Source organism: Falco punctatus (assembly GCF_963210335.1).
Source record: "Falco punctatus genome assembly, chromosome: 2".
In the NCBI taxonomy this organism is placed as follows: Eukaryota; Metazoa; Chordata; class Aves; order Falconiformes; family Falconidae; genus Falco; species Falco punctatus.
In genome coordinates this window covers 25,023,995-25,048,217 of record NC_137581.1, presented here as the reverse complement: position 1 = coordinate 25,048,217, position 24,223 = coordinate 25,023,995, and the positions used below count along the sequence as shown (strand labels likewise).

General features: G+C 43.6%; 2 protein-coding genes across 8 annotated transcripts in view; one reads left to right on the top strand and one right to left on the bottom strand.

Annotated features, from left to right (window-relative positions):
- Positions 1 to 13,959, bottom strand: part of PDS5B (PDS5 cohesin associated factor B) — a 130,574-nt gene extending 116,615 nt beyond the window's left edge. For all 3 annotated transcript variants that reach the window (XM_080377496.1, XM_080377499.1, XM_080377498.1), the window contains exon 1: positions 165 to 13,959. The gene's annotated coding sequence lies outside the window, so the exon portion shown is untranslated. The remainder of the gene's footprint in view (positions 1 to 164) is intronic.
- LOC308059723 (NEDD4-binding protein 2-like 2) overlaps positions 13,959 to 24,223 on the top strand; it is a 23,906-nt gene continuing 13,641 nt past the window's right edge. Inside the window, exons 1-2 of one of the 5 annotated variants that reach the window (XM_080377520.1) lie at positions 13,959 to 14,354; positions 16,895 to 18,342. In XM_080377520.1, coding sequence (XP_080233646.1) covers positions 16,895 to 18,342 — 1,448 coding nt within the window. In that variant the 5' untranslated portion in view covers positions 13,959 to 14,354. The other 4 variants (XM_080377519.1, XM_080377518.1, XM_080377517.1 and 1 more) reach the window with 4 other exon arrangements.

The window sequence follows — 24,223 nt, the reverse complement described above, 5'->3', positions numbered from 1 at the left end:
CACGGGCCAAGGGGAGGTCTCGCCCCCCCCCTCCTCCTCCTCCTCCTCGAGCGCTGGCCGCGGAGCTCGGTCCGAGCGGGCGCCCCCCGCCCCCGCCACAGCGAAAGGAAAATGGAGCGAGTACGCGGTGCGGGTAACCGTGGCCGAGGCGCCGGGCTCCTTACCCCGCTGCAGCCGCTTCTCCTCGCTGGTCCCAGGCGGGTCCGCTCCGCGCTGCCGCTGCTCCGGGCTCGGAGAGGAGCTGCCGCCGTAGCCGCAGCCAATCGCCTCTAACCCCCTCCCCTTCCGCAGCTCGCCCCAGTCCCCCTGTCGGCTTCAAAATGGCGCCAACTTGTCTCCGGCTGCTCCAATGGAACCGCCGAGGGAAGCGAGCGGGGCCAGAGCGGGGCAGCAGCGCCCCCTGCCGGCCCCCCGCCGCCGCCACGGCGCGGGCACCGGCCGGAGCCACTGGTCGCAGGGCCCCACGACCAGCGCGCCCCGGCCCGCCGCGCCGCCGCCGCCGGCAGCCGCGGAGCACCGCTGCCAGGCGGCGAAGCCCGGGGCAGAGGTGGGATGTTAAAAGCCATGACCCCTCCCCACGCGTGTTCGCGCCCCGAGGCCCAGTCCAGCCCTCGCCCTCCAGCCGGGGAAGCCCACGACGGAGCCTGCCTCCGCGGGCAGACCACCGGCAGCCGCGCCGGGCCGTGCGGAGCCTTGCCAAAAGCGAGGAACGAGGTTTGGGAACGCGGCGGCGCGGTTTCCCGGCTGGCCGAGCACCTTACTTCAGCAGTCCCGGCCGCCAAACTGCAGCACTCACAGAATCAGAGACCGTGAACAGGAGATAAAGCGACGGCCCGGACCGAGAGAGGGCCGGCGGGGCGGCTGGAGAGTGAACTGCGGCCGGTTATCTGCTGATGTGCACTGCGTGAATTAGTGAAATAAGTCTTTCCCTCGAACAATGCGAATTACTAGGGGATTACTGTAAAACGGTAAGGAATTAAGTTGCTTAACTGCGGAGAAAGAGCAGAAAACGCAGCAGAAATCGCTCATCACACCCCTTGGTTTTGCTTCAGTAACTGCAAGAGTTTCAGGGCCGCACGCACAGGAAAATGCAAACAGAAAAGTGATGTAATATCTTCTCACCGCCACAGATAAAATGCTACATTTATGAATGACACATCAGGAGAACATGGAAGTGTTTAGAGCATTATGATTTTGAAAACATAAATCATCCTCGGTGGGTCTGTTGAAATATACTCAGGGCTTTGTCCAGTGTGAGAAACATACTTAACCAGCATGTTAGCCAAGACACTGTAACTAGTATCTAAAATCCTTAAGCAAGTTCCCTCACGGCTTCTGAACTTGCTAAACACACTGTAAACCACCTTTGCCTTATTTTCATTCGGGTTCTAAACTAAATTAAATAGCCCCGTCTTCTACTAAAGGCGACATCAGTCCTGCCAGGATGAACTGCCAGAACTACTACATAGAACTCACTTTTCAAGCCCCCAAACTCCCCTTGCTCACACTTCTGGGTGAATTATGTTTGTCCCGCTCTTCCTGAAAACAAAAGTACTGCCGCACAGGCAGAAGAGAGTGGAATACTTTGCCTGACAGTTTTGTATTACTTCTTCTTCAGAAGGATCCCACACTTGCAGTCCGGGTTATAATTTTTTTGATGCAGCTTGAACAATTTCCCCTCCATTCCCCCACTGCCATCTACCTGGGCTCAGCGAGAGACAAAATTTTAGGCTGGGGAACACACCTGCCTCCTGCGGAGCGCTCGCACGCCTGTGCGGTGAGACTTAGAGACCGCTGGAAAAGTCAGAACCTTCCCACAGCCACTGAAATTGCAACACCAGGTGTGTAACTGTGAAAGTAACTAGAGTGCTGAAGTGCTTCATATGCAAGTCTTTCGCTCCGTCTAAGTGCTGGAGCAGATAAAGCAGCACGTTAACGCTTTCAGCTCCGGTCGGGACGCCTGGAGCCCTGAACGCTTCCAGAAGCAGGGCGAGGTGCCGTGCAGCGGAGGCCTCCCCCCGGTTACGCTCTGCCCTTCGTTTCGTGCCTGCACCGAGGCTCTTCAGCGTTTCAGAAATCGACGTTTCGGAGGTAATTCTTCTCCCTCCTCCGCCCCGCTCCGGGTTTCGCCGCCGCCGAAGCGCGGCACCCCGCCGCGCCGTGCTGGCTGCAGGCGCCGCGGAACGCCAGGGGCGCTCGGCTGCCGCCGCCCCGCCGCAGTAGCGCGGGCGGCCCTGCGGAGGGAGCCCGTCCGACACCGCTCCGCCCGCCGGCCGGGCCGCTCGCCGTCACCCGCAGGGCCGCGGCCCGTTCCCGCCCAGGGAGGCCGGTGGACAGCGGCCTGCGGCGCACCGGCGGCCTTTGGTGGCGGCCGTAGGGCGGCCGCGCCGTGAGGAGGCGCCGCCAAGCCGAGGCCGAGGCCCGCTGACCGTGGGCGGCAGGAGGCAGCATGGAGCTGCCGCTCCTCGGCGCTGGCGGAGTGTCCCGACTGACTGGCCGGCCGCCTCAGACCTCCTTACACGGTCGTCTGGTGGCTCAGCTAGGTGTGTTGAGCGGGAGCTCGCTCCGAAAATAGTTTGGAAAGACTTAGGAACCAGTACTCTGCCTGCAGCAGGGAGCAGCAAGTAGCCGGTCCCTCTTCGATGCAGTCCTAAAAGCGCAGAGCTGTGCCCAGCAGTCTGAGCCAGCGCTGGGTACGGTCCCCGGGGCAGGCTCGGGCTCTCCCACATGAAATGCCACATCTCACAGGGCACCGGTAACTTTAAGCAGACTCCTTTTTACTAGACTAGATTTGCCACTTTCTCAAAGCACAGGCAAAAGTAAGGACTAATCTATGTTACAGGAGCTGCATACTTCAGAAAGATTAAAAATATTTGCACAAAATAAATGTTTTGTTTACAGTATGACATACAGAGAAAGCCACTGCCACAGACCTTCAAAAATCAGATCTTTCACACAGAATGTGTGTTGAAGGCACTGTTCACCTCTTAGTGTTCAAGCAACAATGATGAACATCCCAGTCCAAGAACATCCTACACAGCAGTACTCTTTCTCACAGCTTTCTCTCTGTAAAAAAGAATGTGTGAAAATAGCAGACTACAGTGACAAGGGAAGCTTTGTACTCAGAAATACACAGAATCTTCTCAACAATGAAAATGTCCTTCTTAGTCAGACCAAAAGTCTGTCTAACCCTGTATTTTGTAACCAGCAGCGGCACCACCATCAGCAACATAGTTTTCCCAGAGACCCACACCTTGCATTTCCAGCTTGCTGTTCCCTGCAGTTTTCCCAAATGCAGGGAACTGAAATGCAAACTTTGAGGTAGTAGGATTGTAGAAGAATGGGTGCAGAAGCATGGCCTTAGAATCGCTGAAGATCTGCACAATCCAGGCCTGGTATTAGAATAGGCCTGTAATCAGAATTGTACTGAAGTTGCTGTGCTGAAGTTAACAAGAAGGGTAGCCTTGAGCTATTCTTGAATCCTGAGACCAAGTAATTATGTTGTGCCAACAGGCCGTGGCTGTAACAAGCTACAGCTGCTGGGAAAGCAGGTGCAGGGCCAAGAAAGATAGGGACCAGTATGGGAATATAGGGAGTAACAAACTACAAGGCTGAAGCACAGCAACACAATTAGCTACATGGATAGAATGCTTATTTTAGTCATGATAATTAGGGGTGTGAGAACCGCGCGTGTTTAGAGACTACTAGCCAATTATATTTCTGCTTTACGAATATGCATGTGTATCGGTTCTATATAAGTAGTGTTAGAAACTAATAAAGTTGAGCAAGATGCATAACTCATATTGAGCGTCTTCTTGGCTCCGGCGAACCCTTCTTCCAACATAGGATTCCTCCATACAAACCAAGAATAGCAAAGGAAAGAGATACTATTTAGGGAGACATGTTTACTTTATGTTGTTCACTGTACGCTCCCAGCATCTACAGCTGCTGTATATGATAGGGATACAACATGTCTGGTTTGTATATGGATGGTACACACCTGTCTAGTCCCTTTAGAATCAATTTATGGACCTGTTGTCCACTAACTTATCTAATCTTTTCTTGAACCTGCTGACACTGTATTTTCTAGACCACTTCAGTGGCAGATAACAGAAGCCCACTACCCATTGTGTCAAGAACATTATTTCTGCATTCATCTCAAACAGGGCCTTACTGATTAGTAAAATTTGATCATGTGCCTCTCAGCCGTGTCTTCTCACAATCAGAATCCAAACCCTTTTAGTCCCTACTTTGTCAGACTGCCAGTCTCTCCCCTTGGATCATTTTAGTTATCTTTCTCAACACTTTTTAAAATTTGTTGTGTCCTTGCAGACCAGAGCTTCATGCTGTACTTAAGATAGGAGTACATTGAGACTTCCCACAGAGCAGCAAATTGCCTCCTGTCTTGCTCTCAGTACTCTTCCTGATGATGCCTTACATCTCTGTTGTTCAGTGCATTTTTTTGGTTGCTGCTGCAGTTTGAGCCAAAGATTTCAGAGCTGGCAACAGTGACTTCAAGACTTTGTGTATTTACACTTCCAGGCCTGAAAGGTAATGCTGTGCTTTACCTTACACTGATCTACTTCAAAGCCTATCTGCTATCTTTTTACCCATTGGCTTTTGTGAGGCATTCTGGAGTTCTTTCCACAAGGGCAGCATGTGACTGCCCTAAGGAGTTTAACACTATCCAAGCATAATTCAGTGTACACCCCCTTTTCTGGGTCATTGAAGAAGATAAAAGATGGTTGTCTAAAACAACATCAGTAAACCCAAGCATTTCTGGAGGACAGCATTGCTGACTTTTCTCCACCCTGGAAAGTAAACATTAAACTGTATTCTCTGTTTCCATCCTTCAGATTTCCAACTCATAATAGGACATTTACTCCAATTCCATGGTAACTTTGTTTAACACATTTTGGTGAGGAACCTGCACAAATGCTTTTAGAAAATACAAGTATGTTCCCTGTTTTGTCTTTGTCCACATACTTCCTGACTCACAAACCTGCTGGAAGCCTGTGACCATCTCAGTATCTCCCTTCAGAGAAACCGTGCTGGTGCTTTGCCAAGACATTGTGTTTACCCATGGGCCCAGTGATCTTTTATAGTGTTGGTCTTTCCATGCAGATAGAAGTAGGAACAACTGTCAAGGTAACTCACCACCAGAAGATTCACTAAATATTTTTCACTGTGTCTCCTTCCTCACCACAGTAACCCTAAGGCATTTGCATGTGTGAATCTCTCTATATGTTTTGCCTGAAAGTCCCTCCATTTTTTTCACTCATGGACTTGAACCAAAGAAGTATGGGAAGACATAGCAACTTTAAGGATACTTCAAAACAGAACAGACAAACATCCTAGCTTTACCAGTCATACCTTTATTTATATAAGAGCTCTAACATATATCTCACAGGATTGAACAGACAGGGACTTCAGGAAGAAAGCTGACATGTTAGAAGTGACATAGACTTTCAATCCACCCCAGCATTCCACTGTGGGACAAAGAAAAATTGGAAGGAAGCTGGGTCCTAGAATGACTCAATGCCATAGACCTCAGCAATCCCTACTGATTCACTACACAGAAATACTAAAATTGCCTAACAAAATCCTAGAGTCCCAGACAGAACAAGTGAAGGAATAGATTGGAGACAGCAAAATCTTTTTTTCTTTCCCAGGAGAGGCAGCTATTTTAGCTTCACCGTATCACAAAATTCTGTCCTGGCTAGCAAGCTCATTCTGCTCACAGGAAGGTGAACTAACACAAGAAAGAAGGGACGGACTACACAGCAGAGACCAAGAACACCTGCTTTTGATAGCAATAAGTTGTAAATTGTTTTATCAACTTTACTACTTAAAGATTAACATTACATGATTTAAGAGTAGCTGTTAAGCAAATCCCTCCATACAGTCATCACCAGAGTCTGATGAAGGGCCAGCACAAATAACACAGAATTTGAATGTAAGCCAATTGATGGGGTTTTTATTTGAATGCAAACTGCAAGTTACGTTTCTAACATTACATGAGTGACCCAAAGGGAAAAAAAAAAAACAACACACACTTAACTGTATCCTAAAGTAGCTTTTGTTTCCTTTTATAGATGGTGTGGGCAAAATCAAGGCAGAACAGAAAAGTAAAAATTGGAAAAGATTAAGAGACAGAAGGGTGCTTTTTTTCCTTTTTTTTTCTCCCATCATACTTATCTAAATTCCCTTTCTTAATGTAGCAGGTTTGTGAAACTTATACTTTTATTTCCAGCATAGGTATAACCACCTTTCCCTTCCGTTTATTTCTCTTGCAGTTATGACTCGTGAACAATTGCATCAAAAATATTGTACCAGAAAAACAATTCAAATTAAATACATGTAACATATCATAAGCCCTTCACACTGAAAGGTTTTTTGCCATGTAAGAGGGAGTTAGTGCCTATACACACCTTTGCCTTGCAGGTATAGCAAATTGTCTCAGAGAAGAAATAGTTCACTTATTAGTATTGGCTCTTCAACTAAATGGTTGACATTATTATGAACATGAGTTAACTTAGCAACTAATTTTAGTATCTCATACGTCTCTTAAGTAATTTGCAAGGAAGCCACATGGAAACAGTGACTTAAGATGACCGGAATTTTTAGACTCTTACTGTCTCTGTGAGTGCTGTTTCCAATGTTGTGTCTCTGTAAACAAAAATCAAACAGCTGAATAAGACAGTGATGCTCAGGAGCAACTAGCTTTAATACATGTGCAGTATTAATCCTAATGTTTAGTAAGTATTGCTTTAATCTTAGTGCTAACAAGTCTGACTACCAAAAATACATATTTGTGTCTTTCTTGTGGTTGTTTTCTAATAAAAAGACAAGAGTCAAGTACTATATGATATTTTCAAAAAATTAATTTATAGAGATTACATTATGTTGCTTTTCAGGGTGAGGACTGCAGGAAGCCTTTCACTCCACCTACTCATGTGCTCTCTTCATGAAACAGTTAACAGTTACATTGGGACACTAGTAAGATTAAATGACCTACTAAAGTAAGTCTTTCTATTAAAACAAAAACTATTACCCCCTCCCAAAACATGCCATCTCAAGTCAGCTTTAGATGCATCTTTGTCTCTGACCTCTCTTCTTCAGATAGGATCCTGAAGAGGTCAGTGCCTTTCTGGACACATGTATGGGAAGAGAGCAATAAAATGTTTCACGTTACAGCAGCAAAAAACATAATTTAGATTGCTTCTGGTCTGAAACAGAATCTGTCTCTACTGCAGTCAGGAAGTGATGGTGTTTATTTCACTACCAACCCTTTTAAGCTTTAGCTAAACCAATCTAACCATCTTGCTGTCTGATAGGACTAAGTTAGAGAGCATCAATACACAAAACTCTAAGGCTTCTAATACCAGTTTGCTGATGGTTGTGGTTTGTTGTTTTTTTTTTCATTCTGGCATGGCTTAACAGCTGTTTTATTGCTAAATGTCATGGAATCTTCTTGCTGACCACTGATCACTCCAGCTATTTTCACAGTGTATTCCTATGACTGAACACTAATATAACCTATGGCAGCCAGCATCTAAAAAGCCACAGTAGTCAGGGGGAAAAAAATGGTTCTTCCCTTGGTGCCTTGCTGAGAGGTATGACAGTAGTGGATTAGTATTTTGGGAGTCTGTACCAGCAGTCCTTCTTTCCCTGGTGATTAGCTCATTTTGTCAGTGAATTAAATTAGTTCTTCTCCTCTGAGTTACCTTTAATTGATTTAAATGCTCTCCATCCTTAATTGAGATGTAGGATAGAAAGTGGGAGAGGAGAGTACATAACCTAAATATTCTCAAGCAATGCTGTTAGTATGACAAAATGGGAAACATATTTAAGAACTTTTTACTGTAAGTTGTATCTGAAAGGTGAGTGTCTCTGTTGTTAAACTTCAAGTATTCAAATAAAAGTAATTTCGGGTAACAACTGAGTACTTAAAATGAATAAGTATTGTACAAAACAATGGGGATGTTAACATTGCCTTAACTAAGCACGTTTGCACTAGTTCGGTAGTACTTCATCATCTCTTTTCCTTTCACTTAAACAGTGGTTAGTATATTAAGCATGAAATACTCAAACATATTGTGCTGTGTAAAATGCTGAGTATTTTTTCACTTGCTTTATCTGATGATCTTTTTCTTCTCCTCACACTTTTTGCTTTTACCATTCCACTGTCTGCTCTCTATTTAAAGCTACTTATTTGAATGTCCCATTGAATTTAAGTCTACTGAAGGCATTACACTCAGTCTCCTCCATTTTAATGTAAATGTGAGCCCCTAGTTAGCCTTGCAGACTAAGCAGTGCCTGGACCTTCACCCTGAGTGTCGCTTCCCAGAAACTCCCCATGCTCTACTTTGGAACACATGAATTGTTCAGAATCATGTTTTCTTGGTTAGCTTTCCCCTAATACTTCACAACCTAGAAGCTCAGCTTTGCCATAGGCCAGCAGTTGTTACATTTTCTAAAGCACTCTGCCTTAGTAGTTAAAATTTACCATTCTTTTAGTTCTGTTTTGCTACAGTGCTTGAGACCAGCCTCACAGAACAGGTGCTTTACTGTCAAAAAAAAAAATCTACACATGCAGATTTCAGCTAAAATCTGAATTTCCCAAATTTCCTAAAATATTACATCAAAGTTTTCAAAACCTCCAAAATGAATTAATTAGATGTTCCTTTTATTTTCTCCCTGTTATTTTTATCTCCAAAGCAGTTCATCCTGTACTGGAAGGGAATAAAGTAACAATATTTAAATGACAAGACTACTTATACCATAGTCAAAAGAAACACTAATCTATCCATGGCTTAAATATCACTTACTACTATCTGTTGCATATATCAAAAAATACTCCTATCTGTCACAACCAGCAGGCTAGTAAGTATATATTTTTCATAAAAAGATATAACTTTATCAGAATTATAATTCCTAAGGTTAATTCTCAAGTTGAAATTTGAAAATAAAACCCCTCCACTTTATTTGTGGAAAATAGTAAGTAAAACATTGTTACTGGATTTTTATTACTGAAATTTTGATGTGACATTTACATATCATGATACCTCTTCATCATAAAAGTTTCAGAAAGCCATTTGGCAAGCAACATTCCTAGCTGGTTGAGTAAACTAGTTCTCTTAATGGTCACCGGAATTTCTCTCTAGTTTGTTTTAAATTCAAAGAATGACACAAGAGTATTTCCTATATTTTCTAAAATGTCTTGAAGCCTCATTTATTCAAACAAGTTTTAGTGACGTACAGAGTGAGAAAACAAATTAAGGCCCAAGGTGATTATCTTTTAGAAAGCTGCGTGATTAAATGTATGTAACTAGTCCTCTTGAATGCAAATGCAACTGTTATTAGAAGAACAGTGTTAGGAGAAGAAGAGTACTCTGCTACCTCAACTCTGCTACCAAGATCAAGGCACAAGATCAAAATGATTGAGCTATCATTCCTTTTATATTAAACCTTAATTGTAAAAGCCAATCTGAAGTAGTGCCCGCTGTATATTTATCTTGATTTTTTTCCCCTTGTTATTACAGATGGAGTCTCATCATTCTCTCTATCTTAAATTTGCCTAATGTTTTCTATTAAAAGACAGAATACAGACATGTATTGTTTTGCCAACATTTAATCTTCTGGGTTCATATTTTTCAAGCCAGCTACCTTCTTCATGCTGACTTATTTTGGGAAGTTTTATCTAAAATGTTTCTAAAAGCAGACTTAAGGGAAATCTTTCCTTACACAAAAAAATAATATCATGGTTTTTATGAAAAAAAAGCCCAGTGCTTCCCCTTTTATGAAACAGGAACTTGTAGTTTGAGAAACTGGATGAATATTCCTCTTCCTGCTGCCATTGAAGTGTACCCAGTTACCTCTCTCACTGCAGAGAACGTATATATTTTCTGTAGTTTTCCCTCAGCAAATGGATGCCACTCTGATGCTGTGTTCCAGACACGCATGAGAAGGTAAAGGCAGCACATTAGTCTTTTGCAGGAAAGAGGAAAGTGCTGAAAAACAGAAGGAAGAAAACACCCTGAATCAAATGGAAAGGGAGAGAAGGGGGAAAAAGCACAGCATTAGTAGTGGGAAATGATACAGGACTATGGAATGTAAAGGAATAGTGGGAACCAGGCAAGAAGCAAAATCATATTGGAGAGGAACAGTAGAGGCAAGGAAGAGATGGGCAGTCATGGTGGGTAGAAACAAACTGGTGTGTAAAAACAGTTGCAAGGAGGCACTGGGTACAGCAACATGGTGGCTAGGGTCACGTAACTTGGTAACCATTAGGGTGGGGTGATACAGTTAAACTGATGCAAGGGCTGAATGCTGCTGAAAGGAGATGTACCAGTCCCTGCACCCTCCACAGCTACTTGTTCCCGCTGCTTCCCTGGCACTGACTGGCCTGGGCCCACCAGTGATGCAGGAGCACTGGCTCTCTCTGGGATCAAACAAGAACAAAAGCTACTAGGAGAGAGGAGGCAGGACAGCAGCTAGGCATGCCCATGTATGGGAAGAGCAGCAGACACACTTTTTCTGCCAGTAGTTTAGGTTTAGTGTGGTTTAGTTGTCATTTGAAATTCCACATTATGGCATTTTTTTCTACAGAACCTGAAACTGGGCCCATGCAGAAGAGAGTTGCCTGTTAGTGCAACTACTTACTTTAATGCAGCTGCCAGTAAACCATGTAGGAATCAGAATGATCCTCCTAAGTGGACAGCTGCCATTCTCCCCTTTTAATTAAGGAAATAAAATACAAAAACCATTCTAAGAAAATGCTCCATTTGCAAGTTCAAACATTCAAGTTAAATAATGTCAAGATTAATTTTTTTCCTAGAACATTATTCACTTCCCTCATGCATACAGATTGTGATGCTATCTGTAATGTTCAAATCAACTTAAATGTACAAGATACTTGGCAAACTGAATCAAAATCTGATTAAATAAAGTGGAAAAATTTCCTTTTCTCTTAGATCAGTTAAAGCCAACATTTCATCAACTAATAGGAAGGTAATGGCATAAATGTCAAGAAACACAAGAATAGATGATTTTTCATAATTTTTTACCCATGCAATAACACTACTACACTCTTACACTTTTACTTCTATGAGAAGTTTCCACCAAAACCATAGATGAGTTTTGTATGTTACAGGAAGCATGATTTGGGTGACATATAGTAGAGGTACATGGTAGAGTTCTACCTGGTACGTGGTTGAGTTCCATGCAAATTTATAAACATATGAAAAAAAAAAATGTTATAAAACTCGGACTCCTTTGCAAACAAAGAAAATCCATGATCTGTTAATGCTTCTTTCTAAATATTTTCACCATTACAGTGCCCCTTGGACACTACTTTTATATACCATATCAACTTCTCCTGATGATGTTTCTGATGGAGCTTCTTTTATCATCTAGTGTAGCCTGAGGATTGTGAGGGTAATAGTTTGTAGCTTTGTCTCAAATACATACATCTTCCCATAGGGGATCTGTAGCAGCTGGAATAGTATCATCAGGGAAAGTGTATTTTATTACCCTCAATGAGGCTGAAAAAATGACATTAGGGTATTGTCAGTTGTAACATGTGGTTTATTTAATTAGGTACACAAGTACTGGGAGAATTCCCAAAATGAAATACATCTGAGACAATTACTAGATACACAACATGAAGCGCTTGACAGCTTTGTTCTCTAGATACCACCTGCAAAAGGTCCATGTGCAGCAAACACCTATTCTCTCTAGATGGTTAACTTGGGTGTTTAATGATTTAGCTCATCTAGGGAAGCATATAATCATGATTTCAGATGCAAAATATTTTTCCTTAGGTCTAAATAATTTATAGTCTTACTATTAGAATTCTCCAAGAAGCCAAGAATCTTGTTGCAATATATTTTTAATATTAAAGACTAGTTTACTACCTTTAGAAAATCTCATGAAAAAGGGTCCAAGAATAAAGCAGTGTAGCTTTTGTATTTCTGAAAATACTTGTGTTAGAAATATTCCACCAACTTGCAATAATATTCTCCTTTGTATATCTCATGTTTCTACATTTTTCTTCATAGCCAAGGTCAGTTCTTTAAGACATTTCCTGTTTTCCTTCCTGAAAGAACTCCTTCCAGCAGAAATGACCAGTTCCTTCTGAGTTTTTCTGTACTTCAAAATAGCTGTACATTTTGTCTTTTTGTGGATTCCAAAACACGGTACAAAATGCAGGCCCCAAAGCCACAGCAAGGCCATATCTAAACACAGGACTGCTCGTGTCTTCCAGGAGAATTCACACATTGTTTTTCCAGTTGGAAATGGAGTGACAAGGTTATGCCACCTTTATTCCCTAGAAGGTGCACGCAGATTTCCCAGATCTGGTTGTGATGCAGACAATGTCTACATAACCAGGCAGCATCATTAAGTGTAAATCAATACAGAAAAGTATTTGATCCTATGAGATTGTGGCATTCATACAATACACATTTCAGTAGCTTTTAAACTGGAGGAGCACTAATCTTAACAAAGCATAGTAAATGACAAGAATCAGGAGATTCACTTAAAAAGCTCACTTCTGATCTAAATTAAAATGTTTCCACAGACACATCCATACCTTCTAACAAAACAAGGCTACCATCTGGCACTGAAAAGGAGACTGTTTTTGTTGCAGGGGTAACTGGAAGGAATAGTTGCCATGGATTTTAACAATCACTGTTTTATTTTTACCATTTATAGCAAATAAACTAATTTCAAGGATTTTATAAATTCTATAAACTAACATATTTCTGATTTATTTGTGTTATCTGAAAACATAAATGTTCCAGGTATTTCAAATGGGCACATCAGTTATAGGAGCTGTTGTGTGCACTAATGAAAATTGGGGAATTACTGTTACAAGACTGTTTCTTAGGAAAAATATGGTTTGCTTTGCATAACACCACAAGATTTGAAAAGAAGAACATAGTCACATAATGGAAAAAATATGCTCTATTTATGCTGCAGGGAAAAGCTGCAAGTTCATGTAAGTACAATACATGCATAGGAAACTTGGGCAAATTTTACATTGGGGACAATCCTCATCAGAACTTCATAATCTTGCTAAAATCTTTATTTGTGATTCTTACACAGAAAGCAGAATACCACTTAAAGCAAAATAAACATTCTGATCCTCGAAACTCTACAGAAGAAAGTATCCTATCCTTAACATAGTAGTAAGAGTAACTTAATCTAGCACATGGATATACATAACCCATTTTAATAAATGTTCTCTCTTAGGGTTACAGCCAAAAAAATAAGCTTTATTGAAATCAACATAGACAGGCCAAACGTCTGGGCAAAATATGCCTCCACATTTTATTTCATTATGAGTCTCCGTAGTACCAAGGGATAGGACAAGAGGAAATGGCCTCAAGTTGTACCAGGTGAGGTTTGGATTGGATATTAGGAAAAACTTCATCAGAAGGATTGTCAAGCACTGGAACAGGCTGCCCAGGGGGATGGTTGAGTCACCACCCCTGGAGGTATTTAAAAGACTTTAGTTGTGGTGCCTGGGGACCTGGTTCAGTGGCGATCTTGGAAGTGCTGGGTTAACAGTTGGACTTGATGATTATAAGGGTTTCTTCCAACCTAAGTGATTCCATGATTTTGTAAAAACCACCAGGCAGTTTTAGGAAGGTAGACTGTACCGCAGAAATCAGAGCCAAAATGCGGTGCAGGCACAGCTGAGGGCCTAGACAGGAGAGTAGAAAATGTAGCCAACCTCCTGCCCCGTGCTTTCAGTAGCTGAGATTTTCAGTTTCACCAAGAATAAAACACCAGATGTGTCAATACGGAGACAGAAAAACAAGCTCGCCGTTTCCACTGTAGTACAGCCTGCACCCCCTGAAGCTGGGAAACCACAGAGACAGCCACTGCCCTCACAAAGGCAACACCTCCCCCCGCGCCGAGAAAACAACGCCCCGAGTTTAAAATAGCCTAAACCCCGCTGCCCCTCTCGGGCTGAGCTCATCGTCCTTCGCGGGGCGGGGAACGGCGGTGTACACGGGACACACAGGCGCGCCCGTCGGGGCTGCCGGCCACCGCCCCCGACGGCTTCTTCCCGCGCCTCGCGCGAAGTGGCGGCCCCGCGCCGCGCCGCCGCCCCGCCCCACGCCGCCCCGCCCCGCGCCGCCGGGGATGCTGGGAGCTGCAGTCCGGCGGGCGGGCGGAGCCGCGCGTCCCGTAGCAGCCGGGGCCGCGGGGGTGAAGGGGCAGAGGGAGGCGGCGCCTCTCTGAGGGTGAGGGGTCGTCAGCGCTGCCCCTCCCCCGCCCTCCGGCTGTGCGCCGCTCGCCGAGGCGGCGGGAGACGGGCGGGCGCCTGCCTCTGCCTTGAGGTTGGTGTCCTCACCCGCGTGTGGCTGCGGTTTCTGTTCAGTGGGGTCGGGAAGGCGCTCCTCCCCGACGCCGCTACCGGCGTGTGGCGAGAGGGGGGCGTGGGCGAGCGCTCGGCTCACCGCGTCCGGGCGGAGAGGGGAGCAGCGCCGGAGCGGCGGCGTTAACTTGCGGGAGCCGGCTGCGGAGGTTGTGGCGGCCTCGGCGCCGGCCCGGGGGAGCCGTGCGTGTATGAGGCGGGCGGCGGGGGTGCCTTGCGCTGCGGGGCGGGGGGGGGGCGGCTGGCACACTGCCGGGAGCCGGGGCTGGTGGCCCTGGGGCCCCCGCTGCCAGCGGCGGCAGCGCCAGCGTCCCCCGGCCTTGAGACGCGGCCTGGCGCCGGCCGAGGGACGCTGGCCGACGTGCTTTGTCGCCTCCGGGCTCTGAAGGAGGTGGTCGCGCAAGCAAAGCCAGTCAGTTCCTCCATCTGTAAGTTCTGCCACGTACGCCACCTTTTTCCATTTGGGAATTTATTGTAGAGGTGGAGCTTATGGCCTTGAGTTACTTGATGGAGTCTTCTGGATGTTTGGCAGGTTAGTTAAAGTACTAATTTAGTGTCGTTGCAGGAGCCAGCCTGCTGAATCACATAGGCGAACGCAGGCCCAATGTTTACAAGCCATTCTTTATAGAAATCTGACAGACCTATGCCTATCACATTCAAGAGGCCAGGCTGTGCCATAAATTGCACTTTCTCAGGACATAGTTGCTCTGTCCTCCCCAACAGTGCAGGTCGAGATGTTTTCATGTGCAATTTTGCTGTCCGAAAAGACAGCCAGAGAAAGTCTGGTAAAGATTAGCAAGAAAGGATATTCCTGTGTGGAACAGTCACAGAGCAATGTCTTCCATCATTAGAGTTATTGTCATACAGCAAGTGCTCACATGCTCTGTGTTTTCATTCCACATCAGAATATGGGCTCTGCTTAAACACCATCCCAGAAGACAGGTGAGGACATAGGAGCTTATAAAGCAACTTTTTTTTTCCCCCAATCCTGTTTTTGAGCAGGAGTAACATTTTTTGATAAATGGAGGATACAGTCCACAATTCATACCGTGTTGTGCTCGCTTTCAAATTTACAGAAAGGAGGAACTGAGAAGCTGGGGGTATGCATAAAATGCATACATCTTGAGGGGAGGGGAGAGCATAGTACCCCCAATGTTCCACCAGGTTCTGAGGAAGAGGGAAAGTTGCATGGCTGTGTTTCTCCCCCTTCTGACTTTAGTGCTTTTTCCAAGTAGTGAAGTCAAACGCAAACTCTAAATTCGCTTTGGTTTAGACATTTTGAGACTAGGGATGGCAGGATTCTCTTCCTTTGGATAATAGGTGAGAAAGTGCCCAGAGTAACACCTTTCCTTGCCAGTTTTGCAAGTGAACATGAGATGATAAATGTTACTTGGAAATCTTCCCTTAATACTACCTGCATATCCTTCTCAGATAAAGGAAAAAACCTCTTGTTTCTTGTCCAGAATGAAGAGCATGTGATGTTTTGTTAATATTTATTCCTGGAAAGCTGATACGTTCACAGAGAGCAGTGGAATAAACTCTGTAGTAGGAAGAATACTTTTTTCCTTGTTTGGTACTGCATTTGCTTTGGGCAGCGGGCGGCAGTTTGCTAGGTAAACTACTTGACATTTGATTTATAATAATATTACTGTTGCTTTTTATGGCATTCTGTCTAGACTTCTGGAATACAAAGGAAAATCCAAGTAATTCTAACTAACAGATGGATAATGGCATGACTGGGTGTCATGGTGGTCAGTGGCATCTCACTTTGTTTTTAATTGCTGTTGTGTTTCTGAATCTTTCTGGAATTTATTGGCTCACTCTTAGAGTACTATCTGTTTGGGGCAGACATTGCTTTTTTTGTGTTTGTTTTTAGAAAACATAAAACCAAATGGTCTTGGTCCCTAAAAAAAGGTCTTTGGTTGTTCCAAAACCAGAATATAATAACAGATTGCAGATTTAATTTTAAATCTTACTTGACTAGAGTACTAAATTATAAATGCTATCCAGCATTTGTTTGATTGTTAAATGAATTAGTTGGATTCAGTTTGTGTCACAGAAAATCATCCTCATGATTGAAGTATTTGCATTTTTGTTGGTCATATTAGCAGTGATGTCAGGCATCAGTTTGTACGTTGGAAATTGGCACATGTTTATCTTTTAAGAGATTTATAACACTTGGCAGATTAGCATAGGTCAGTAGAGAACAGGCTGATGTAATTAATTTTTCAAATATTTGCATTTAAAAGTTATTTAAGGTTTATCATAAAATGCAGCTACTAGATTGGTACAGCACTACTGTTCTTTGCTAAAGTTGTGTGATAATGTGGCAGTTTTATTTAAATGGTACTTCCAGTAGGTGATGTCTGCTTTTCTTCTGGTTGAGTTCATTTTAGTTGTGACCATGGAGGGTCTGAGGATGTATATCATAGGTCTGAATAACTTACATTTTTTTACACTTTAAAAATGTGTGTGCTGTTAATTATTATTCTTTTTTCTAAGATGCTTCAGGCTGAAAGTAGAATAAGGCTCTTGGAGTGTCAGGATGAAATCACAATTGAACCATGTTCTAAAAAAATGAAGTCAACAGAAGAAGCTTACGAGGAACTCTCTGATGATGATGATATCCAAGCTATTCAGGAGGAAGTGAATGCTGAGAGAAAATTAAATGATTTGATACCAGCGTATGCCTCAGATAACCAAGGGCAACAGGAAATGCAGAAGCAAGAGGAAACACTTACTGGTGTCTGGGGAACGGTGAATGAAGTGCTCCCTGAAAATAATCTAGTGCTTAGTGAGCCAGTTGATTCAGAAATTGTGCAGAATGTAAATCCTCCATTTGTATCAATAAATGGCACTACAGTTGAAGAAAAGAAAGGCACTTTTATTACAAATAATGCTGGTGAGGCTAATATTAAAAATACCAGTATATCATTCTCAATAAATAGAAATGCATCAGATGAAGAGTTTTTTACAAGCAAAGAATTTATTGGACCTATTTACAAACCTGCCGAATGTAATGAACGGGATGAATCTGGCAGTCGCAATGAATGTAAAAGCAGTGAGGGAGATCAGAATGAATTGTGTGAAAACAGAGCTAAAGGAATGGAGGGAAAGAAGATGCAGACTGTTTCTTCTGCTGTAAAAGAAATAGATGATGAACTGGACCAGTTCTACAAAGAGATTAATCAGCTGGAAAATGAAAGTTTAGATACTGTTTTTCAGGAAGAAAAAACTGAAACTTCTCAGGAACAATGCTCTCCATATAACTGTAGTCAAATCTCACAAGAAGATTATCACCGCATGTTGTTGGGCAGCTCACAAACATTTTATGAGAATGGAGAGCGTTTCTCTGGGGAGCAGAACAGTCAGAAAACCAGCAATGAGCAGCAGTTTGTCATGGAAGGAGGTGGCTGGAAAACTGAAAATACCTTTAATGGACAAGCAGATTCTAAATATTGGAACTACTCAGTGCCTGAATTCAGACCTGCTTGGCAGTCAACAGTCTCTTTCGTCATACCTCAGGGACCTCTTGCTCCTAGATTCAACTATCAGTCACGTTTTCAGATACTTAATTCCCCACCACAAAAAAAAAACATTCTCCCTTCTCAGAATGGTGAACTTTTGTACAAGAATGATCATGGTTGCCATGGAGCTACTGATATCAACAGTCATGGTCCATTGCTTGATCAAAGTAGCAACTATGCTGGTCGTACTGATATCCATACTACTCAGGTCTTCATAAATGGAACTAATGACCAGAATGGACTCCAAAATAATGGTTTCTGTGAAACCAGCGAAAAGTATTGGAAGGATCCAAAAGCTGACAATACAGAAGGAATGCACAGCTTTTCTTCCTTATGGTTACCTGAAGAAAGATTCAGTTGTTCACAGAAATTACTCCTGATCTTAAGAGGCCTACCTGGTTCAGGGAAATCAACTCTTTCTCGGTAAGTGAAGATGTAAAGCTTGAAAAGCTTATTCAAATAAAAGTTTTTAATAACTAAAAAAATAATTTGTAAGCAGTTGGCAAACTTTGGTATTTGTAAATTAGGCTGTTAAAATGCAGTAATTTTTACTTTATGTGGACAAATGACAGTAAGTATTAAAATTATTTGCTTGGGGTTTTTGTCTCCTTTAGAGTTTTGATGAACAGGAGCTGTTTTGTGTTAAATTTAAAATGTTCTGTATCCATTAAATTGTATAATATTTTATTCTGGAACTTCCAGGTGTACTAGTGTTTGATGGTCTGCCTTTATTTTTAATTTTTAGATTTCTTCATTCAAAAAGCCTTCTGTCAAATGTAACAACATTAATTTGACTGAACCAGAAGTACTTTTTCATGCCCATGCAAAAGTATTCTAAGACCATTAGAATAATTTTGCTACGCTGAAAATGCTGTTTTCAGTGTGTTGATGAAAGTGAGTTTGGTCCCATTTTTTTCATACTATGGTCTGTCAACTTCTCTGTTTATTTGTGAACAACACGGAAGAAAAATATTATTTTTCCTTAAAAATACACATGCTGAAGTCTGACAGGGTTAAAAGCAGGTACCACCTCCAACTTGGATTTTCTGGTTTTTTTCTTTTTTTTTGGCCTAGTTTAAAAAGCACTTAAATTGACATAGAGCACAGATGCTATCTGTATTAGGTGAAAAGAGGCTTCTTTTGCATAGCGAAAAAACCCCAACAAGTTACTATATCATTACTTACTGATTGAGCTTCATCCAGAAAATGTACATCACAAATGGGTTGTCTTTGTGGTTATTTTCTGTTGTATACTGAGTCTATGACATAGACACAGTGATCATGTTCATTGTCTTTTGTATAAAGGAGTAATCTTGCTGTTTATGGGGCTTTTTTCCTGATATTTAGGAGATCATGATCTCCATGTCATAGAAAAATACCTATTAGAAATTTCTAGCTTACATGTTTGTAGACTTCAACTATATTGTTTTCTAGTTACTGATTGCTTTATTTTGCAAGCCTGCATTTTTGAAGCTACATGTGCCTGTGTGGGTATTATTACAATAATCTCTTTACTATATGAAAGCAAAATGTAAAATGTAAAATACAACCCTTTGTAAAAAATGAAGCCTCATTCAGTGCAGTAAATGGATAATATTCAGTGTGAAGATATCAAATATTTTCTTTTTCCATGTTTGGTGTACTGAATTGTCTCTGAATCTTTATCCTAATATACTACTCATGCTAACCAAAAGATTCTGTATCTTCAGGTTTTTGTGAACACATATTCATGCTCTTTTCATCTCTCACTAGTGAGATCAATTACTAATTTTATTTAACAGATGGGAAAGTGGGCACTATGAGATCAAGGTCAAGAATAGTCACCAAATTTGGGTGCAGAATTTGAACTGCATGGGACTTGTTTTGCAGTGTATTCAGTTATACGCAGTTTCATATGTTCAGTGTTTGGTTGCAATTGCTAATTCCCATGAAACAATGTCTCAGGGGCTTAGGTACCTGGGTGAAAAACAATCCCAGAATTAATGGCTGCCTATGGGGAAAATATATGCATTATTAATTAAGTCTTATTCTTAATAAAGTTGAGTATGTTTTTTTGTGTAACATCATAGAATTCTGTGGTGTAGACTAGGACAGCAAATACAGTCTTCTGCTGTCGTATCAGTACCCACGGGCATCTTTGCAGGCTTGGCATCTTTACCACCTGCAGACATACCTCTCCCACTCGTGCTAGCAAAATGACCCTGTCTCAGCCAGTGGTACTATCTCATTCCCAGCTTCATTGTACCAATTTCTGCCTTGAGCTTCACTCTTTGTCTTCTCCCGATTTCCTAGATCTGCTGCCAGTACCAAGTTGCTTGTTCCAGTCTTTATATCACTATGCTTCTGATGTCCTTCCTATTTTAGGCCAATGTTGGTCCCTCTCTTGCTGCTCTTATGTTGGGAAAAATTTCTCCCATACAATGCAGTGCTGGTATTGAATCAGCTTCCTGCCACTGTCAGAGTGCTGTTCAGGAGTGGGTTTGGTGAAGTGAGAATCTTTGCATATTCTGCTCAACGTTGAATAAAAATGAGTACTTTACACTATTATTTTCTGTGCACATGGCATTTTAAAGTCCTACAGCTTGGGCGGATTTACTGAAAATTTTTGTAGGGAAAACATACGCACGCACTTTGCTGGATTTCACCACTTCAAAGCTTCTCAGAGAAAAGCTTGGGATAACAAAACATGATAAAAATGCTGTATTTCTTCCTTGGTTTTGAAAGTGGTTGACCATTTATTTAGAAATTTTCTAAAACAATTTGGCCAAACAGATACCTAGCAATGATATCTTTAGCCCAAGTAACAAAAGTCTGCTAGAATTACAAGTAGATAATAACATGATCTTATAATGCTGGAAAAAGATTACAAGGAAACAGACTTGGATTTTTAGCATATCTTGCTAATGAATTTGGCAGCAATTGCAACTTTTCATTCCTCCATAAGTATCTGAACATGACTTTGAATAGAAAGGAGCTTAATGAGGTTGAAAGAACAAATACTGGTGTCATGTAAGAAGTACATTTCAAATGAAGTCCATTGTCAGGAATATTTAGGCAGTTGGCTTTATCTGGGGCCATTCTTCCTGAGAGCTTGATCTTTTGAAGGGCAGAGTTAGTTAGCATTTATAGCTGAATGTAGAAACAATTGTGTGCTGTTGTTTCTAACAATTTCTTTAAACAGTGTTACAAGCAATGCTTTTAGAGTAGCATTTACCAGCTTAGTAATACTACAGATCCTGGTGAAAACCTAGCTATGGTTTCTGCTCTGCCAAAAGGCAGTACCAGAAGGCATGTGATGACCCAGATGGAGCTCCCAGGTAAACATGCAGCTGTCCAGGTCACGGGCTGCAGGAAGTGTCTGAGCCTGTCACTGCTACTGAAGGGCAGCAAAGGTAGCACTTGTGTGAGGTGTGACCAGGTGGACGATCTGCTCAGCCTGGTGGCAGAGCTGGAAGGGGAAGTAGAAACGCTAAGGAGATCTGGCAATGTGAGAGGGAGATAGACTGGTGGAGCCGTGCTCTACCGTCGCTGAGACAAGTGCACCAGATGGACACCTCAAAGAAGTGGAGGATCCCATACCCTCTCACCACAAGGCAGAAGGAGGGCGCCTAAGAAATGAGGAGGAATGGAAACGGGTCCCTGCTTGGGGCAGCAGTCAAATTGCCTCCTGCTCTAATTCACCTTCCCAGGCTCCTCCTGTATAGTAAGTATGAAGCTCTACATCAGGGGTCCTCAAACTACAGCCCGTGGGCCGGATACAGCCCCCAGGGTCCTCAATCTGGCCCCTGGTATTTACAGACACCCCCAGCCCCCCCCCCCCCGGGTGTTGGGGGGGAAACCCAGCAGCTACAGATGACTGCCTGCCACTGCATCTGCACGCCGGCCCCCTGGTTAAAAAGTTCGAGGACCCCTGCTCTAGAGCCTGAGAGCCAAGAGAATTATGGTGTGGAGGAAGGCTCATCCAGGTTGGAGGAGTTACCCAGGGCGAGTCAATCAACCCCATGCATCATGACCAGCTCTGCTAAGAAAAGAAGAAAGGTGGTTGTAATCAGTGACTCCACTCTTAAAGGAACAGAGGGCCTGATGTGCCAACTGAACCCAGCCCATAGGGAAGTCTGCTGCCTCCCTGGGGCCCAGGTAAGGGGTGTTACTAGAAAACTCCCTTGTCTGGTATGGCCTTCTGATTATTATCCATTCCTGGTTTTCAAAGTGGGCAATGATGAAGTCCAAACAACAAGAAGTCTGACAGCAATTGAGAGACCTCAGGGCCTTGGGGTGGCTGGTTGAGGGATCAGGAGCACAGGTAGTGTTTTGTTCTCTTCTGTCAGTTGCAGGGAATGACGGGGCATGTAAGTGGAAGGTCACACAGATCAATACCTGGCTCTGGGCCTGGTGTCAACAGCTGAATTTTGTTTTCTTTTATCATGGGTCAGTTTACGTGGTATCAGGCCTGCTGGCAACCTGTCTCTGGCTGAACAGAGGAGTTTGGCTGGAATTCAGGAAAATAAGAATATATTAGTGCCTGTGGAAGAAGGGGCAGGCAACTCAGGAGGTCTAAAGGATGTCACAAGGTTATGCAATTAGATAGATTAGAAAGACAAAAGCCCGGCAAGAAATCATGCTGGCCACTGCTGTTAAAGATAAGTTTTTATGTATTTAAAAATATGTTTTTACAAATACTTCGGCCAAGGAGAATGTCTGTCCTTTACTGGAGGGGTGAGGGGGGAACATTATCAGAAAAGATGAGGAAAAGGCTGAGATACTTAATGCTTTCTTTGCGTCAGTCTTTAATAGCAAGACCAGTTTTTCTCAGGGTACTCAGCCCCCTGAGCTGGAAGACAGAGACAAGGAGCAAAGTGAAGTCCCCGTAGGAAAAAATGGTCAGTGACCTGCTGCTTGACTTGGATATGCACAAGTCATTGGGGCCAGATGAGATCCACCCAAGGGTACTGAGGGAGCTGTTGAAAGTGCTCACCAAACCACTTTTCAATCATCTGTCAATAGTCCTGGCTAACTTGGGAGGTCCCAGAAGGCTGGAGGTTGGCCAGTGTGATGCCCATCTACAAGAAGGGCAGAAAGGAGGTTCCAGGGAACAGTAAACCTGTCAGCCTGATCTCAGTGCTGGGGAAGGTTATGGAGCAGGTCATCTTGAGTGCCATCACATGGCATGTACAGGACAACCAGGGGATCAGGCCCAGCCAACACAGGTTTATGAAAGGCAGGTCCTGCTTGACAAACTTGATTTCCTTCTGTGACAAGGTGACCTGCCTAGTAGATGAGGAAAGGTCTGTGGATGTTTACCCAGACTTTAGTAAAGCTTTGAGATCATTTCCCACAGCATTCTCCTGGAGTAACTGGCTGCTTATGGTGTGGATGGGTGTACCCTGCATTGGGTTAGAAGCTGGCTGGCCGAGCCCAAAGAGTGGTGGGGAATGGAGTTAACATCCAGCTGATGGCTGGTCACAAGTGGTGTTCCTCAGGGCTCAGTTTTGGGACCAGTCCTGTTTAATATCTTTATCAATGATCTAGACAAGAGGATCGAGTGCACCCTCAGAAAGCTGGCAGACGACACCAAGTTTGGGGGACAGTGATCTGCTGGAGGGCAGGAGGCTCTGCAGAGGGGTCTGGGCAGGCTGGATCAAGGAGCTGAGTCCAGTTGTATGAGGTTCAGCAAGGCTCGGTGCTGGGTCCTGCACTTGGGGCACAACAACCCCATGCAGTGCTACAGGCTTAGGGAAGAGTGGCTGGAAAGCTGTCTGGAGGGAAAGGTCCTCGAGGTGTTGGTTGACAACCCACTGAACATGAGCCAGCAGTGTGCCCAGGTGGCCAAGAAAGCCAACAGCATCCTCGCTTGTGTCCGAAATAGTGTGGCCAGCAGGATAGGGGAGGCAGTTGTCCCCCTGTACTCAGCACTGGTGACGCCACACCTCTAATCTGGTGTTCAGTTTGGGCCTGTCATTTCAGGAGGGATGTAGAGATGCTGGAGCATGTCCAGGGAAGGGCAACGGGGCTGGGGAAGGGGCTGGAGCACGAGTCTGTTGAGGAGCAGCTGAGGGAGCTTGCGCTGTTTAGTCTGGAGAGGAAGAGACTCAGGGGGGACCTTATTGGTCTCTACAGCTACACAGGGAGGGTGTAGGCAGGTGGGGTCCATCTCTTCTCCCAGATAACAAGTGACAGGACAGAGGAAACAGCCTTAAGTTATTTAGATTGGATATTAGGAAAAAATTAGTTGCTGAAAGAGTGGTCAAGCATTGGAACAGGCTGCCCTGGGAGGTGGTGGAATCACCATCCCTGGAGGTGTTTA